The 19359-nt window shown below is 39.9% G+C and overlaps 1 protein-coding gene across 1 annotated transcript; it reads right to left on the reverse strand.

Annotated features, from left to right (window-relative positions):
• Window positions 1-15594: 15594 nt before the first annotated feature.
• Window positions 15595-17820, reverse strand: inab (internexin neuronal intermediate filament protein, alpha b). Its single transcript, XM_062428232.1, has 3 exons — window positions 16688-17820; window positions 16073-16197; window positions 15595-15871 (listed from the first exon to the last, which is right to left on the reverse strand). Exons 1-3 carry the CDS (start codon window positions 17726-17728, stop codon window positions 15595-15597), a joined length of 1443 nt encoding a protein of 480 aa, XP_062284216.1. The 5' UTR covers window positions 17729-17820.
• Between the last annotated feature and the right edge of the window lie 1539 nt (window positions 17821-19359).

Genomic DNA, 19359 nt, shown 5'->3' on the forward strand with positions numbered 1-19359 from the left:
TCCTAATGTCAGTATGAATTTAAAGATACACATTTATACATATGGTTATAAATGTGCACACGGATTGAGATAGTTACACAAATCACAAGTGCACACACACACACACACACACACACACACACACACACACACACACACACACACACACACACACACACACACACACACACACACAGAGTTTTCTAATAATTTTGTTACTATAATATATCCATACAGATGCACATACAAAGCAATGGGTATCATATTTTTGTTCACAAGTAAAGCAATGTCCTTTGTTCTCCTTGAGGTCTGAGGCACAAAATAAAGGATGGGGGTGCACCAGGTTTTCCTTTGTTACAAATATTTGATGTCACCAGTGTCGGAGAGGGAGGGTGGACAGGATGGGAAAGTCCTTGGGGACCGACTGACCTGTGCACACATCAATGACAGAGGAACGTGTGCTGGCACATGCACAGCCTGGTATATACACATGAAAAGATAGAAATGCACAGATTTCACACACAAATGCAAGTGCGTGGAACCTTCAAACACACAATTTTATACAACAGCCTTATGATATACTAAGCTATTTAAACACATCCTCAAAATGTGCAGGGCCAAACCAACAATGAATTGATCCTACTCATTATGTGTGTATCCAAAGCCTGATATATAGTATTCCTCTGTGCCGTAGAGCTCTGTTGTCATCCAAAAACAATTAAAAACACATTATTGAGTCACGCCGCAGCACTGGGTGACAAGTTAGTTTGTATAGAAATGGCTCCAAAGACTAATAACGCAATCATGTTTTCAGTCTCCAAGTAGTTCCTTGTACGGCAGATACCAATACATCAGTGTGAAAAGTTGCATATACGCAGCTATGTTAGCTTGTTATTCTATAAATCACAACCTCTTGACTTAGTGCTAAATTGTACATTTCTCAAAGAACTTCAGTACAAAGTCAAGAGGTTGTGATATGTAGCATATCAAGCTAGGCCTATGTTGTTTTTGGACAACAATACAGGTCTATTACACATTTAAAGACAATATAATTAAATTAAAGAATTAAGACATATCAGGTTTTGGATATGCACAAAATACTTGTACGTCAGATGAGTACATTGTTGGTTTGGCTCTGCACATGGGATTTGCTGACAATAAGAAAAAATATAGAAAGTCTCCAGCCTTATCCTTTAACTTTAAGATACACCTGAGGAGAGGATGGACAATATAAATAGATTTGGTTTCGTATTTTTGATTTAATTGGGTCCACAGGTGGACTTGTTTGGAGATTAAATGTATTAAACTGTAAATTTAATAAAAATATAATATCGTTTTCGCAAGACTTAGAAAACAAAAATTGGAGATTAGATTATCATATTTTATGCTAAAATCATTTTCCAAAGGGGATTAAATTCACTTAAATATTAATAGACCTTCTGTTTAGCGATATCTTACTTTGCCCATCGAGCATAAAGCAGAGAAACTAGTTAGTTGTTAATATTTATATGAATCTGAATCTACTGAGTCAAATGTCCATTCATATTGGACAGTGAGAGGGCTCGGATTTGGAAAACAAATCATTCCGTGTAATTAACATGACATTTCCATCTCCCTTAGCAGTAACGGGGTGTCTTCACCCTCTGAGAGCCTATAATTATGCTATTTGATGAAAAAAGAGAGGCACAGTGACCAGTTGAAGGGTCAATTAGATAGATAAGTCTCATCCATACATCAGATCCTATAACCTTCACAGTACTCATTCTAACAGCTCTATGCGCTCCTAAAAATAGAATCATAACAGTTGAAACAAATCACCTCAATCTATCATCAGAACATCAGAACACACTACAGATAAACTAACATTTGGACAGGCCTTTAAGAGACTCACCTATGTGGATGAGTGATATATGACCGCTCACTCAGCTCAAAACTGACCGTACAAGCCTCTAAACGGCCTTTTAATTAATAGCTGATCCTGCTCCATTGATCTGCTCTCTAATTATGGGGCGTTAGCTGACTATAGATTTGCTGCCTTTGTGCAGCATTTGCACACACATACTGTACACACACAGGCACACTTCCACACCACTGAGCCGGACCTTTTACCCGTATCCACGTCATTGTAGGAGGTAAATATTTTAGTAGTTTAACAGTCAGGCTTGTTGCCTAAACGACCCTTTGGATTCAGTCCCACGGGCCAAAAAAATTTGTTGACATTTTTAATTATGGTCACACTGAGATAATGGAATGCTTTTGGTGTTTTCTGCCCGATCAATAGCTGTTTATGTGTGTACAGTGACACAGTATATCAGCATCTGGGCAGACTGCCAGCAGGTGGGGAATAACTCTAGTCAGCACTTATGGAGATGGCTGGGAGGAGAGGGGAGGGGCAAACATACATATACGACCACACACATACACACATATGTAGGCCTGGAGATGGGACGCCTTGGGACTGCATGAATTTGCCGCGTTGATGTAGTGCAGCAAAGAGGGTGGAGCCAAGGTTGCGGGCATTCAACGCATAGTAGACTTGAAATCCATCTGATGGATCTGTGCCTCAAACTGCAGCAGAGTTGAGACGGAGAAGGGACAAAGGTTAAAGATGCTCATGGTACCTCAGAGATAGGTGTTCAACCCATCCATCATGCATAATTCATATACAGTGTCAAGCCCCTGACAAGGTACATGAGACAAGTGCAATAAATGTGCTCAAAATAAAAAAAGTTTGTTGCCACCCTCGGCCTGTCAAGCATAATTTTCCTTTTCTGTGTCATGCCTTTGTACCACATCTGTGCACCATAACATATTCAACAATGATAATAGAAACATCTGCCCAAAGGCTTCTCTCACTCAGCTGCATTCAGAAACACCTTTGATCAATGACATTTGTTTAATAAAGGCAGGCAGCAGATTGATATGTTCGCACAGCTGTCTCTATTGTTATTTAGAGACCGGTTGCTCCGTTAACTCCAGCCGACCATTTCTTCTCCATGGAACGACAGTCTTAGGAAATGATAACATCATAAAGTCATTCTTTGCTTGAATGATGTCTTGTAATTACCCCGCATTCACCCATGACTAGCAGGTTAGACTGAATGACTCACTTCCAGGGAAACACTCAGCAGCAGTCCATCGCTAATCTTAATGTCATTTCTTCAAGCTCCAAGGTTGAAATAGATATGTTACTCAAGTGGGCGCAGGGGGGGGGGGGGGGGGGGGGGGTGATGACGGTACTGTTTGATACTGTAGCACCACCCACCTACCTAACCACCCACACACCACACATCACCTACAAAGACACATTTAGTGGTTGGAGGCAATAAAACCTGAAAGATACCACTTTCCAATAAGGAACACTTTATAAAGCATATAAGATGCAACCAATTGCTCTATTAATGGCCACCTTTTTGATGAATGAATTCATGGATGCTCTGCAGCTCTTTCCCATTAGAAAGTCTTAATGATGAATTTAAAAGTTAGATAAAAAGACAAACCAAGACACAAGTAGCACCAGCCAAAGAGATTTTTCACAACACTGCAATGCAAAAGTTGTTCTTTTTAATGGCCTTTTTTTTTTTTTTTTACAAATGTATAAAAGATTAATACATGATGTTTTAAGATCAAAGGGCATCAGTTGAAACACTCAACTCAAAACTTCATTTTTGAGGCTTCTGCTGGTTATTTTATATTTAGAATCTCTGCAGACACTGATGTATAACTGTTCCACTTTAAATGATCAATGTGAATTTACAATGAACGTAGCCAAATATATTCTTGACTGGGAATCTAAACTTGCATGTCATTTTTATTTTAACCTATATTATTTGACACTTTTGGTGTTCCATACATTGCTATTATTACATGTAATTTGCATTCCCTTTGAGAAACCCATATGCACAATGATTCCTTCCTCTCTAACTGTCTCTTTGATGATAAGGTCATTTGTTTTCCTGAATCTTTGCTCAGTATGGACGACACTGTCCGCACACACACTCGGTGTCTGCTACAGCAATTTTCTGTTTGTCACAAGAAGAGGACATCTTCAAACATGAACAACCTTTATCCTTTTAACAGCTGCGTGTGTGCTTTGCATTTTGATAGACTGCCCTGTGCAGTGAGAGATGCTGTAATATCTAACAGACTCAGACCTCATACAGGGTTTCTCCATTAGTCGTTAAAGCATTTCAGCAAATGAGGACAGAGTAAAAGATGACCTGTGAGTAATAAGGTGATGAGAGAAAAAAAAGAAGGATTGAGAGAATGGAGGTGGGGCAATCAGTACATACAAAAGGAGGTGCTGAAGAGCCACCGATATGACTCCTCCAAATTATTCCACAAATCTGTGTACATGTAAGTGTGTTAATCAATCACTGCCAGTCATTGATCAGTGCTGAGTGGTAATCAGTCCAATACTTGCATGCAACAGCAGAGAACAACATCCCACCTTTATGTCTCATTAGGTACACGTGTCACTATTTTTCCTGCACCTCATAGAGGAAAGGATGGATGAAACAAGGGGAGGGGGGTCAGGGGAGTATGGACAGAACCTTCCCCTTCAACCAGCCCCTCCCTCCCCCTTCCTGCTGCACGGCTGGATGTTTGAAGACTATATAGTGTGTGAAGCATGGGAGATTTATCAATAAGTTGGCCTCTGGAGGCAGGTAATCCTTATTCCTCCAGCCTGACAGCCTGCAGTGCTTTGTGTGGGGATGGGAGTGTCCCTCTGTGTCCTTTTCCACTCCTTACATCCTCTGCTGCACATTGGAAGGGAACTGCTGAGGCAGTGGAGGGATTAAATCATATCTCATAAGGTAATCTTGCTGTGATTATTAAAAAAAGGCCAAGAGGACAACTTCAAAAGTGTCAGTGATGTTTGTAATGTAGAGTATATTTACATTCACAAATAAGAACACATATGAATACAATAATCACAAGGAGTGAGAAACAAAAATATAATGAATTAACCAGTCAAGTTAATTTTAGAAAATAAGAAATCCAGCATGCACCATATGTGAGAAAACTGCCTGAAGATGAAAAAAAAAATCCACACAATATAATGAGGGCAGGCATCTCTTCAGCTTGAAACATCCCTGAAGATTTCTTTAAAACTGCACCGATCAATATTTTCTAGAAACATGGTGTTGGCAGGATTACTTTTTCATCAACATAATGAAAATGTTATTAGTTAACATATTTATCAAATTGCAAAAATGTCAATACTGAGCATATGAGTAAATTGTTTTGGGTTTTCCCACCAAAATATCTGTTCTTGCAGTACAATATCCACTAGTAGAAACTACAGCAATGCTAAACTTTTTATGGTTATGGTTAAGGTCAGAGAAAGATTGTGGTCTTGGTTTAATACAGAGAAAATCTGCAAAAAATGGAAGCACAACATATTTATTATAATTTAAGCAAAACCAGGCATTGATTACATTAGCCAAAGCAACATAACTGGGATGCAATTTAGCTGTATATGAACATAATTTCTAGGTGACAGTGTTGGTCAAATGACATGATATGTATATCGTAAAGAAGGATGCTTGTTATGGTGATAACCCAACTCCTCTCAGTTCTGCAAGGTCTTTCAGTTTATTGTTTTGGTTTTACAGGCCGAAACTTTCCTGTTTTGCTTCACTTTTACCGTTCATTATTATTTTTTTAACATAGCAGGTAAATGTTCGGAGAAAGCTCTAATAACCCCTTGCCCAACACCAAATGGCAGGAGTTTTCTCAGGAGCCAGTGGATACAAAATAACAGCTAAAACAATAGTGAATATTGGACATTTACAAAGTACACAGAAACACGACTCCAAATGAATACTAATGCTCTGTATCTGGCTGGATGTGTGAAAGCCACTGTTCAGAAGAATCTTTCAGGTGTTAATATCATCATAATATCATCATGTCAGTGTTTAATTTACAGCTTGCTCCCAAGCGGTGGGAAAAAAAAATCGTGGTAGTTTTAGAATTGTGCCAAACTGTGAGAATTTGTCTAAAACATTTGAGTTATCTGACATCTGTCCAAGGTGACCTGCTATATTTGCCATGATCAAGTGCAGGCTCTCCATGATCTTGAAAATCAGTCATGATTTTCAAATAGGGTTATTATTAGCCTCAGTATCTTGTAGTGTGCTCCAGGGTTCATCTGTCTTGCACCTCTGCTTCTTGCCAGAGAAGTTGTCGCAACCATTTACTTACCTAGTCACGCAGCAGTGGTAACCTTGCGTTGAGAAATTGACATCACTTTTATGAACAATCGACATCATAATATAGTCTTTAGTGTATTTTGTAAAGGTGCATTGCCAGTAGCCATTTCTGCAAGGCCTAATGAGTATAATAATAAAAGATGACTCTATCTGACCTCGTCCAGCTTCACACCTGTTCAGCAGCAAAGGAAATTAATGGTCACAATGATGTGGCGTAATTATGCTAAACAGAAGCTAATAAAACGATATTAAATTCAATGTATCATCACAACATTAGTATAAATCTCTGCACCAAATCTCCGGCAGCAGCAGGTATTTAAAAGCAAGAGAGCGACAAAGTCATTTTAATATTTTATCACGTAAAAGAAAAGTGGTCACAGAATGAATTCCTGACAGAAAGCTTATCTTTAATCTTTCAACTGATCAGGCCATATCTGTCATTAAAGCTGTATCACGTTTAAGAAAGGGAATTCTTAACATCAATGGTTAAAAGAGAATCATCTAAAACTGATCAGAGGCAGCGCTCTTTTTAAGCTTTGAGCTTTTGAACATTAACTATTCAGTTTGACACGCTTTTTTTTTGTCCTTGCATTTGCTTAACTTCTTGTCATAATCCCTCATGACACCATGAAGGTTGAGTTAAGCTTTGTTACATTTTCATACTTTCAGTTTCCTTTCGTTCTCTGTCTCATAATGCTGTGTCATAGTCTGCAGGCAGGATGTTGAACAGAAAGCACTGGATGGGCTCAGCTGCTCTATTATGGATTAGGCAGCGGCAGTACACACCTCTCTCACTCCCCTAAAGGGCTGAAGGAACCATTTAGGATACCTCTCCTCAGATGCATTAGCTAAAAATGGTTGTCAGATGTTTTAATGCACTTCTATGTTATCTTCTCATCTGTATCAAGGATGTACTAAACATAACAGGAGATGATGGAGATACAAATAATCAATGCAATTTTCCCCATTCAGTTACTGCCCTTTTCTTGTGGGGAATATAGATGTAAAAACAAAAAATTAAAAAAGGAGAAACAAGCTTGAGATGCCAATATAAAGGATATTTCTTAAATGAGCTTATGTGTTTATTGGCTTATAAACCAGAATGTCATCAGCAAACATGAATATCTTAATGTAATGTCAAACGCATCTGTTAATACTGCCAGCAGCAGCACACTGCGGCACAAGGTTAATTTGAGGACACGTCCCTATTGGTTGAACTTGTTTTGCTGCAGTCCTGAGCCCTCCCTGTATGGCCTCCTCCAAAATAATGAGTCCCATCTGAATAGGGACCTGACAGAAGATCTTCTTTAATCTGGTTTGACAGATGTACGATAAATGTGTTACTGATATGTTACATAAACTAATATCAGGGAAGTAGCAGGCATATATATTCTTCAGGAATGCATTAAGTAATAATAGAGGAAGTGGATTATGTATTTTTGAGGAGGTTGGACTGCTGATATTAAAGTAGTTTAGGGAGTTATCTTCTAAACATTAGACCTGTAGATAAAAATAAAGAAATCCAGTTGTATCTACAGACTGAATTCTGACAGAAGGCACAATGAAGTGAAGAAAAAAGATTTTACAAAATATTCCCGAGCGGTTTGACATTTCTGAAAGGCATGTGCATATTTTGTTAGATATATCTCTACACTGACACTTTGTGCCTTCATCGCATCCAGTTTCAGTTCTGTTACTGTAGATGAAAAAGCAGTACTGTGTCTCTATCTACTCTCCTACTTCTCTAGCTTTTGATACAGCCAGCCGAAACCTATAAATACCCAACTTTAAAATTTTTATCAGACGTCTCCATGTATAACAGGTTTTTTTTTAAATCATACCTAATTACTGGAGAAAGGGATGAATCCACCTCTTCACACCCAAAGAAAGAAACAGAGAAAATAGATTTTCACCCAAAAAGGAGTTATTGGCGATGAGTTTTAAATATAGTATGTATAACGTCACTGTCTGTTGGTTGTGAGGTAAAAGGCAGCCATTGCAAGCATTTTTTGATTTCATTACTAAATAATTTTCTTTGTGAGATGAACATGAAGTACATTGTGAATACTTTCAACTCTATCACCCAACGTTAGCATAGTAGTAACCAATAAGACCAGCTGACCAACACAACCTGCAGCACATAATCAATCAGACTTTATTTATATAAGACTTTTCATACAAATACAATGTAACACAAAGTGTTTTACACAATAAAAACAACAACCCCCCAACACATCTCAACCTCTACCCCCACTCATACACAAAACAATAAGTGATTTTGTTATAAATAATGGACTCAGGCAAAACAGAAACTATGGGGGAAAAAAACAACACTGCAGCATTAAACAACTTAAAGAAAATAAGTCGATGCTCAGTCTGTTTCTCTACTCAGCGTCTTGTACAGCGATGGCTTTCCCCAGAGCTAACGGTGCAGCAGAGAGGCTTCTCTCTGGGGACATGAAGTTAAAGCAGTATTTCACAGTACATAGAGTTTTTAATCTGCAACAATCCTGCACTGGCACACCGTTAGTGATGTATTTTCTGTCAACCAGCAATTTTTGGTTTGCCAGAACTGAAGGGAGCCATAGAGCAGAGGCTTGGCTCTACTCTATGGCTTTACTTTGCATTTACCACTTAGGACAAAATCCCAGAAATCTGTCAAAATAAATGTTAAATTGTCAGTTAACCTTTGATCTCTAAATTGAATCTTCACATCTTAATCTAATTCTCCACAACATCAGAAATATTGAATTAAACAGTGGTTGTGCCCATTCCATTTTCTTATTACTAAGATGGACTTTCTAATATAATTGTATTTTTCTGGTTGAATACCTGCAGTATCACCCCGTCCATCCTCAAAGAAGCTTAAACAGAGGTCAAAATTAAGGATGCAACCTCCCCCTTTGTTCAGGAAATATCTTCCTCTAGTTTGTCTGCCTGCCTGTCTGGCTTTTCTGCCTCTGTCTCTGCTATTATTAGCACAGAGGGAAAAAAAGCCACACTGATGGCTTGGTTAAGAGGGTGAATGCCACGTCACAGGGCCTACCTCACAATGATTCAGCACTCTCCTGCCATGCAAAGGAAACAGTCTGACGAGGCAATTTCATTCAAACTCCATTAAGAGCAATTTCCCCCAACAGAACAGTAAATTTCCTTTAAAGATGAGCCAATCTCAGTTGTTTCTGCCACATATTGTAGACTCATACTATTTAAGTTAACAAACATGTCCTGTTATCTTAAATAAAATGAAAAACTGCTCTCTTTAATAGTTTATCTCTGTATTGTTTTCTCATTCACCCTTTTTGTCTTGCTTCTGTATCTGTGTGCATGCCTCTCTTAAGACCTCTCTGTCTCTCTGAGAGCGGTCATTCCCCATGGCTGCAAGAGCACAGCAGGATGGTAGCAACAGATTCCAAGGCAACCGCAGCAACTCACAAATTAACACTTTGTTTACAGGTTTTAAAAGAGAGAGAGAGAGAGAGAGAGAGAGAGAGAGAGAGAGAGAGAGAGAGAGAGAGAGAGAGAGAGAGAGAGATTTCTTTGTGTGTTAAAAGAAATACAGTATTCAGACCTTTTGTTCAATATCAGTTTCAGTGCCATGTTTGCCCTGTTTAGCTTAGCATGCAGACTTCTTTTTAAAGTGTCTGCCAACAAATCCAAAGAGGTCATATTTTTACAAGGTGTATCTTTTGTAACGTGTAGCATGGAAAACTAGACAAGCAGGCTAGGCTAAGGCCTACACATTTTTTACTGACCAACAACAGAGTCCCATGGCTGTGTGTAGCACCTCGGATGTCCTGCGCTCAGGGTGAAATAGCACATTTGGCTCACTTTTCACTGGCTCAACTTTTAGGAACCAACCCAGGTGATATTTGGATGTGTTGTGGCTAGTTTGATAGTTGACAACAGCCAAACTGAAGTGCTTATTGGCACTCCACACCAGATTCAGTAATCCACCTCATCTCACCTTTGACAGCCAGTACATCCCCCTTTCCTCCTAAGTCACTGTGGCAGTTAGGTTTGACCCTTAGCTGACTTTTTCTGACCATGTAAGACAAACCTCTTTCTACCCTCTCAAAAACATCTCTAAACTCCTCTCTAACCCTGTCAGATGCAAAGAAACTTGTCCATGCTTTTATCTCCTCAAGACTGAACTATTGCAATTTGCTCCTCTCAGGGACCCCTGGCAGGAGAATCCAGACACTCCAATTCATTCAGAGCATTCTGCCAGGATCCTATGCGTGTGAAAACACAAATATCACTAATTCTGTTTTCATTGCACTCTGTCTCCTTCAGGACTGACCAAAAAGTCCTGCTGCTCACATACAAATCTATCAACCAAAATGCACCTCCCTAACTGATCATACCACAGACCTCCACCCACATCCTTAGATCTGCCAGCAGCTTGCTCCTCTGGGCCCTCAGTACTAAGCTCCACACCATGGGGATCGAGCCTCCTGCTCTGCTGAACCACCCTTATGGAACAGCGTTTCTAACCATCTGAGGGAAGTACAGACATTACTCTTTAATAAAAAAGACCTGAAAACCTCAGAATGGCTTTTTCATTTTAACTTTTATAACTATTTTCTTTATATTGTGTGTTCTATGATATTAATACTGCAGCACTTTGAGTTCCACTATGAATGAGAAGTGAAAAAAACAATCAGACATAAATTAGTAAACAAAGCACTGTATTTTATGTCTTAAAACATATCTTGAGGGGATGTTTAAACTAGCTCCCTTGTTCGGGGTCTTTGTGTGTATATGCGTATATGTGTGCATGCATTGCGTACGTGTGTGAGGTCACACATATTCACTCTTAAATATGTCTGCAGATTCGACACCTCAGTCCGGTGAAGAGAAATGGCTTTGATCAGGAGACGCTGGCAAACCGGAGAAATTTACAGCCATGGCCCCCCGCTCCACAGCCCCAGTCTCATTTCCCACCACCATCACAGCACCACACAGGCACTTATCACCAGACAGAACATAAAACATGTCTCTCCCTCACCTCGGTCTCATTTATCCCTGAAGATAGCAAAGGGTAAGACTTGCAATGGAAAGATTAACACAGTAAGTGATGTGTGTGTGCATGTGCAGATAATATTTATTAACCTCTAAAATTCCATTGAAGAACTAGTCATTAAACTCACACTGTGCATCCAAACATTGTTGAAACCCACAGAAATTCATTTTGAATTCTAAAGTTTCAAACCATAATAAATATTACAGGCCACATTTTAGGGAAATATGTAATATATAAAAATGACACAGGACATCTACAATATTTCCATTTAATGGAATGCTATGCTCATAAAAATGCAGCTCCTTGGTTTTAATATGTATGCAGCTTCAGTGGAAACCAATAAAGAACATAGACTTGGATCAACCTTAAAGCTACTTTAGAGAGGAAAGGAGGAAATCTGGATGTGGATTGTGGAATAGTTGAGTATTTGATACAAAAAAGAAATAAACAGAGGTAAAGAAGAACATTTTAACAATGAGGATAGGCTGTTTATTCCTAGCTTCACATTAGCAGCACAAGCACTTTTTACACAATACTGCAAGCAGAATGACACACTTGAGAAATCATCTAACTGCAATGTATACTGATTGCATTGGGACAGAAACCCACTCTCCTAGCTGCTATACATTTTAAATGAATCCCAGATTGGACAGTTTCTTATAGAAGGCCATGTCTTATATGTTTTTATAGCCTTGTAGGAGTTGTGTTTTCTATGCTTATGAAAAAAGGAGCAGCTTGGCTGAGGTGGGACTTACAATAGAGGTTGAAGCACTCTACAAGTTTGATGCAAAAAAAGAAAAGGAGGGCTGTTTCATAACAGGGCTTTTATGGTGGCATGTGACTGTATGGCTCCCACCACACCTTCTACTCAGCAGCATTGCAGGGGTATAAATCTTTGAAGAACTGCAACTTGCGTCATACATGCACGACAAGTGCTGAGGCTGTCCCACCCAGTTGGTGGGCAGGAAGAGATGTGCTAATCACAGACAATCCATGAGGCTCAAGGGCTCAAGGTCTAAGACTCGGTAGGTGTGTGTGTGTGTGTGGAGCAGCTGCAGGGGCACAAAGGTGAGAATACAGTACAGCAGCAGGTAATCCATCATATCTCTGTGTTAACATCTGCACTGTGGCCCTGAGAAGCAAGAGAAAATATATATCTCCAAGAAGGAGGTCAAGGTGACTTTGCTTTCCAGACGCTCTTGATCTAAAGCAATATTTACTTTTACAGATAAATCAAAAAGCAGCAAAATCATGAAATAATTTTCCTCATGCCTGGATACATGACTGTTTTTGTTTTTGATTTTGTTTTAAATATTGCAATATCCACACAGAACAATGAACCTCACAGGATTTTTCTTAAGCTACAAACATTCCTTTGTTTTTTCTTTTTTTGGATCTTTGCAAGTGTGCAGTAAAAAGATGACCACCGTACTCTAAAATCTACTATACTGAATCAGTTTCAGCTACCATAGATCATGCAGTAGAAAAAAAACATATCATATTAATGTGCACATGTGGTCGTCAGTCCTATTACAAATCTTATCAGCTCATTATGAGTTATTACCAATCAAGGATCTATAGTAAGTTCTCACACTCACGAAAAACCTACAATCTGTGTGGTGCACAGAAATAAACACAATGAGATCATATGCAGCCTCAGTAATGTCAAGTCTTTATTGATATGGTGCCATACAGCAATACATAAGTAGTTATAACAGTAAAGAGAATAGCATGTCAACTACATTCAATCCCTATGCTTTTGTAGTCACGGTAGCTCTAGGTAAATGCTAATAAAGATATAATAATGATTAAACACAGCACTGAACAGAATCATACACATCACAACCATGGCCGGTAAAAGAAGCTGCTGGTGTTTTAAGGCATTTTACATCCTATAGTATTTGCTCTATGGCTAAGTCTTGATTGTTGGTTTTGGATTTGTGATGCACCGTATTGTCAAAAAATTATTTTCCGTGAAGTAGTGTCGCATGTGTACCTAGAAAAAAGTTTGGCAGTGCTGTAGAAGGATTTGTAGTAGTGATGTTTTTTTTTCAGACACCCATGAAAACTCTTTTGGTTTACAGTGTGAAGATAAAGGCTTGACAGTTGCAACCATTCACCCATCATTATAGCTGTATACTATAAAATGCCACATGCGTACATGTGCACATACTTGTGCATCTGAGATTCTCCTTCTGCTTTACAGTGGATGCCTCCATAAACCAAAAATGCCTCCTCAAGTGTCAGATTTGCTGCCTCACTCCCAAAAAAAAAAAAAAAATTCCAGTCATGATAGGCCACTGTGTAGAGATACAAACACACTTACTACAGTACTAAGATACACAAGCCTCAAGTAAAACAATCCAATCTAAAACAGTCTGCCGTACAATCAGTAAGTTTTTTTTTTGTTTGTTTGTTTTCATTCGTAGTGTGAGCGCAGCTTGTCAAGGCGTGGGTCGCCGAGGCAAGCAGCAGAAGAATGAGATAGCTGTGTTAAAGCTGGCAGTGCACAAGCAGAGAAAGGAGCTAAGTCTCTCATACAGAAGGATTTCTAGTGGTGAGGTCATACTACAACAGACATTTTATCCAGTCATGGCCACAGTTAAGGAGAGAGAGGTCAAGTTGTTTCAAACATATTGTGGTCTGGTATGTTTGACTGAACTTCTGATGTATTTTTGAGTTGGTGTGGTTTTCTTCACGCTGAGTGCTACAGTGTGTATTCTGGGACTCAAATGCGCATCAAGCATTGTCAATGGCACATGGGAAATGTTATGTATGCACATATTTTATCACACCCAGGTGGATCCTACAGAAAGTCTTGCATTCGTGCTAAATCATAATTTACAACACAGTCTCTGACTGGCTGTATCAAAAGACATATCTCTTGCTGCATTTTGCCTTCACTTTGCCTTCTCTACATCATTCTAGCTTAACCATCCCTTTTCTGTGAATCCTTCCATAGCACACTGTGCAAACAGTTCATCATCACCAAATTAGTTTTTTTTAATTCTATATATAAGTGCCTTAAAGATGATCTTTCCTCCTTAAATTCACAGTATCGACAGTAGAGATCTGCAGCCTATCTAAGTCACGTCCTAAAAGTTATAACAGTAGTCTCAAATCTAGCCTACAAGCTAACAAGCACATCAGTATTACAGTCAGCAATGAGTGTTGTGCAGGATGATGCTCAGCATGGTCTAATAGTGAAAAGGAAGGTGTGGGCCTTCCTTCAATTTGAATGATGGAGCTGATGGATTCCATGCAAGCAGGACTTCTACATACACCATGCAAATTAGGCTTGATTAATACACTTTATTTCTTGTTTGCTTCAAATCTTAATCTAATTTTAAATAGCTAATATTATCAACTTTTGATAATGACACTTCACCGGGATGTAACAAAGGTCAGTGTTTGACTGAGGATGTTCATCCTCTTCCATACTGTTGTCATGCAGAGCTGATTAGATCACAGTCAAACAATTGGTGCTACAACTGTGATCCGGAAAATTGTGCAAGAAGAGATTTAAGCAGAAGTTTCATTTAAAACTCTTTTTTTTTTACTAAAGAGACTGAATATAAGCAACAGTATCGGTGTTAGCCACGATTCCAGTAAACGGCTCACTAAGATGCTATCATATGTTATTCTAGCTGGTTTTTTGCCATTGTAAACTATGTGCTTCTTTACTGACTTGTCAGTATTATGTTAGGAATAATTACATTTGTATTGTGTAAGTGGATTCAGAAACAGCAACCCACACCAGCTGATGTGTTTTGAATCTTTTGTCCTTTAAGTGCTCACAGTAACACTCACGTACACATGCTTCCCTAGGAATGTGTGAGTAACTCACAGCTTGTGGTATTAATGTGTGACCTGTGTTATTATCTGCTACTTTTTGGTATGACATGTTGCTGCAACATTAGCCCAAAATGTGAAAGACCAGTCAAGTATTGTATTGTGACAGACTGTAGTTCTGCAAGACGAGCTACCTAAGTGCTTGTTATTGTTATAGATGTCGAGTTTGTGAAGGAGAACGAGAAAGAGAACTGTGGTTTTGAATAGTGATGTGTTACAGTAGAGTTACAATAGATTTCCTTTGGGGGCACCTGTGGGGGACAGAGGGGGCAAGGAAGCCAACATAAAACAAACCTCTAGATCTTTCACTCTGCGAACTTGTGGACATCCAACATATGATATTTCAGATGTTAGAAAACAAGTTTACTGTGTTTCTAAGAAGGCAAAGCAGAAGCACCATCTTAGATCCCCACAAGTGTTTTAAGTGTAAAGACTCAGGGGTCATTTTAGGATGAGAGAAGAAGAGAGAGGAGAAGACACAGGGAGGTTTTTAGGGGTCAAGAACAGGCTTACAGTAAACTCTTAGTTTTTCTGATTGGTGGGAATATCGCCGGAGTCTTGCTGCTTCTCCATCTTGGTGGTGACCACCGTCTCCTCGTAAACTTCACGCTGGGAGACCTTGCTTCCAGCCTTGTTCTGCTGCTGGTCTTCATCCTTGCTTTCCTTCTTGGAGCTCTTGGCAGGGCTGCTGTACATGCGGGTCTGATAGCTATAGCTCTGCCCACCACCGCTGCTCATGGAGGGGCTGGGATAGGACATCCCTGTGCCTATGCGGGTCTCCTCACCTTCCAGCAGCTTCCTGTAGAGAGGAAGATGCAGACAAGGGTTTAGACAGAAAAGGTGGTAAGGTAGAGAAAAAAAATGAAGGAGGAGAAAATTAATAAGAATATTCCCCTAACAAAAGTGTATCATGGTGTTTTTAAATTCAACCTTTTCACTTCCACATTAATGTTATTTTAAATGCGTAATGTGTGGGTTGTCTTTTTAGAGAAGGACTGACCTGTAAGCAGCAATTTCAATATCCAGGGCCATCTTGACATTCAGCAGATCCTGGTACTCCCTCAGGTGACGGGCCATCTCACTCTTAGTGGCCCTCAGGTCATTCTCCAGCTCTACCATGCTCTCCTAAAAATGTTTAAAAAGGAAAATATGCAGGAGATAAACAGATTGCATTAAAAAAAACGTATCCATAGAGGTAGCACTTAGAGGTCACAGCTAGCAAAGGAATAATATATCTGCCTACATACAAAGAGTATTGTTAACCTGAGCAATGAATTGTAATTGAATGAAATTAAAGTAAATTATAAGCAAAATGTTGGTCCTTTAAATATATTTTAGGAGAGCTTAATTAAATACATGTATGAAATTAGTCATTTAGAGCAGCAGGACTATGTGGGCGTTGTCAGATGCAGCTGCTGGGCGCGCTGTCCCAGGAGGATCACTTTCAGCACCACGGACAGAGCCCGCAGTTCGCAGCTGCTCCTGCCAGTAATTTCTCTCTGACATTTACCATTTATCAGCTGATTCATTGTAATGTAAATCTTTTTTTTAGACACTTTACATGGCCTTATTTACCTTGTGCTTAGCGGTTAAGACGTCATTAAAATGTGATTACCTGATAGTTTCCAATCTCCATATTGTGCCTATCCTCCATCTCCCGCAGTTGCTTTTCCAGAGACTCGTTTGTTCCCCTCAGACTCTCTATCTCGATGGTCTTGGACTGCAGCTGCCTCCTGAACTCGTTCATTTCCTCCCTGCTGGCGCGGATGGCATCGTTGCTCCGGGTGGCCTGGTCGGAAAGGTCGGCGAACTTGGACTTGTACCACTCCTCGGCGGACTGCAGGTTCTTGGATGCCATGGACTCGTACTGGCCGCGTATCTCTTTGAGGGCGGAGGTGAGATCCGGCTTGGCCACCTCCATCTCCACAGACACCTGGGCAGCCTGGATCATGTCCGTCAGCTCGACCACCTCCTCCTCGTGCACCTTCCTCAGGAAGTTGATTTCGTCCAGGAGAGATTCCACCTTCTTCTCCAGGTCCAGGCGCACCATGGTGGCATCGTCCACATCTTTCTTAAAAACCTTGAGGTTGGCCTCCGCATCCTCCCGGGCATGGAACTCCTCTTCGTATTTTCCTCGAAGTTTCTGGAGGTCGTCATCAACGTTATCCCTCTCGATCATCAGCTGGGACTTCTCCCCGTTGAGCTCATCAATCTGGGAGCGCAGTTCGCGGATCTCTTGTTGGTAAAGCTCAGCCAGACGGGACGGCTCGGTCTGCCGCTGGCGCAGAGTAACCAGCTCCGTCTCAAGCACTTTATTTTGCTGCTCCAAGTTGCGCACCTTCTCGATGAACGTTGCAAAGCGGTCATTAAGACCTTGCATTTGTTCCTTTTCATTAGTGCGAATAATTTTGTACTCATTGGTCACGACGGTGCTCTGTGCCAGATCGAAGTTCTCCAGTGGCATAGGCGAGAAGGAGCGCCCGGACCTTCTGCTGAATGAGCCCAGGGATGAGACATTGCTTCGGGATGCAGAGGAGGACCGATATCCTGCCTTTGGCGTCACGTTCATCCGGGATGGAGAGGACGCATAACGGGGACTAGCCCCGAAAATCCTTCTGTAGGAGGAGGCGGAAAAGACTTCAGGTCCGTAGCTCATCTTGGCTGGTATGAAGACAGAGCAGAGCAGTGGGCGCGTCTCCTTTTTATAGGGGGACCGGCCCAATCACTAATTAATGCCCGATGGTAACATCCGGACTGATTCGTTCCAGATGTGTCAAGTAGTCAAGTGAATGTGCCAATCCACACAAAATATTGTGCTGCAGATGAATTTTACTCTGGTCAGAATTAGACTGCATTAATTCTGACATCAGTCCAGATGTGCGCAGCTGACACTTTTCTTTGTGTGCAGCAGATGGAACTGTCCTTTTTGGCGCAGTGGGTATGCGTCAGTGTTTAATCGCTTGTTGCAATCACAAAACAAAACACAAATATCGTTCCTATAGCATATTTTTGAGCCATTAATATTAAGATATAATTTTGCTATTAAACAATGTTGTTGTATACCCCAAAATAAACATCGCAAAGCCAAATGTAACACCAAGTTGAATAAAACATATATCACTCAAAATTCCCAAAATAATTCCACCTAAAGACACATTAACATCAACTCTATATGTGCACAGTAAGAATGTTTATGGTCCACAAAACATGGCTTGCACCTGCATTCTACAAAACAAGTTGTTTTAAATGGTTAACATATGTTAATAAATAAACCACTTCTCAATGATTGTAAGTGAGGATGAGACAAAACAATCTGATGAAAATAGATGCTGATATCCATGTGAATTGACAGGCAAAGGTGAGACACAAGTTTCGCTTATGCATTTTTAGATTTGTGCATCTGCAGACAATAGTCAACAGACTATACATTTTCAATTTGAAGATGAATTTGTACACATATACAAAAGTTTCCTGTGCCAAATCTCATGAGAACATTTCATTAATAGTCAGGCTGGCCCTTAAGAATCAACATTTAAAGCTTAAATAAGGGGACATTTTCAATATTATTATGAATGTGATTATTATTATAAATCTTACAGTCATCCTATACTATATTTAAAGTTACTCTTAGTGGTTTGTTACTTTTTTCTATTAAGTTTCATTCAAGAAAGTTGCATCCCAATGACAGGCCTTTGCTGCCCTCTGTTGTAAAAGTGCAGCACACTGCAAGCAAACATGAAGAGTTTATAGGAAGGTGAGGACCACTGGGTGGTAAATGTAAGTCACTGCAGCTGAGAGAACATGACTTAAAGTTCAAAGAATTATATGAATGGATGAAGCCTTGTTACATACATATGTTAAGGGTGTATGAGGCAACATAGACAATGAACTTGTATTTTGTATATTCAGTACAACTGGGCCTCAATGGACCAAATCAAGACGTGTGTCAAATCTGAGAGGACTATCCTCACTCTGTTGGTGCAGTTTTCAGGCTGATGTTTGTATCATAAGAATCACTGTGATACTGTTCAGCTGAGGAGCTTCAACATAACACAAAGTCTAATAACTAGTCTGAAATGATTATATTTATGAAGAATATTCAAACCTGTGCAACTAAGAAGCACCTCGAGTGTCCTGGAGATAGTTTCCCATTCTCTCACAATTTATGCTCATGTCATGTAATTTGATCAAGCCACTGTCAATATTCCCAAACATATCAAGAAAAATGCAGTTTTGACTTTGTGCATTTTCAACGACTGTATCCTTCTCAGATGTTGCTCTGGGTCA

Source organism: Scomber scombrus, chromosome 2, assembly GCF_963691925.1.
Source record: "Scomber scombrus chromosome 2, fScoSco1.1, whole genome shotgun sequence".
In the NCBI taxonomy this organism is placed as follows: Eukaryota; Metazoa; Chordata; class Actinopteri; order Scombriformes; family Scombridae; genus Scomber; species Scomber scombrus.

What these genes read in the sequence shown, in the direction of transcription:
- inab (XM_062428232.1), bottom strand. Translation starts at nt 17,728, where the DNA reads ATGAGCTACGGACCTGAAGTCTTTTCCGCCTCCTCCTACAGAAGGATT. An exon ending in TGGAGATTGGAAACTATCAG is followed by an intron (nt 16,198 to 16,687) that starts GTAATCACATTT and finishes AAACATTTTTAG; the next exon opens with GAGAGCATGGTAGAGCTGGA. An exon ending in ATTGAAATTGCTGCTTACAG is followed by an intron (nt 15,872 to 16,072) that starts GTCAGTCCTTCT and finishes TCCTCTCTACAG; the next exon opens with GAAGCTGCTGGAAGGTGAGG.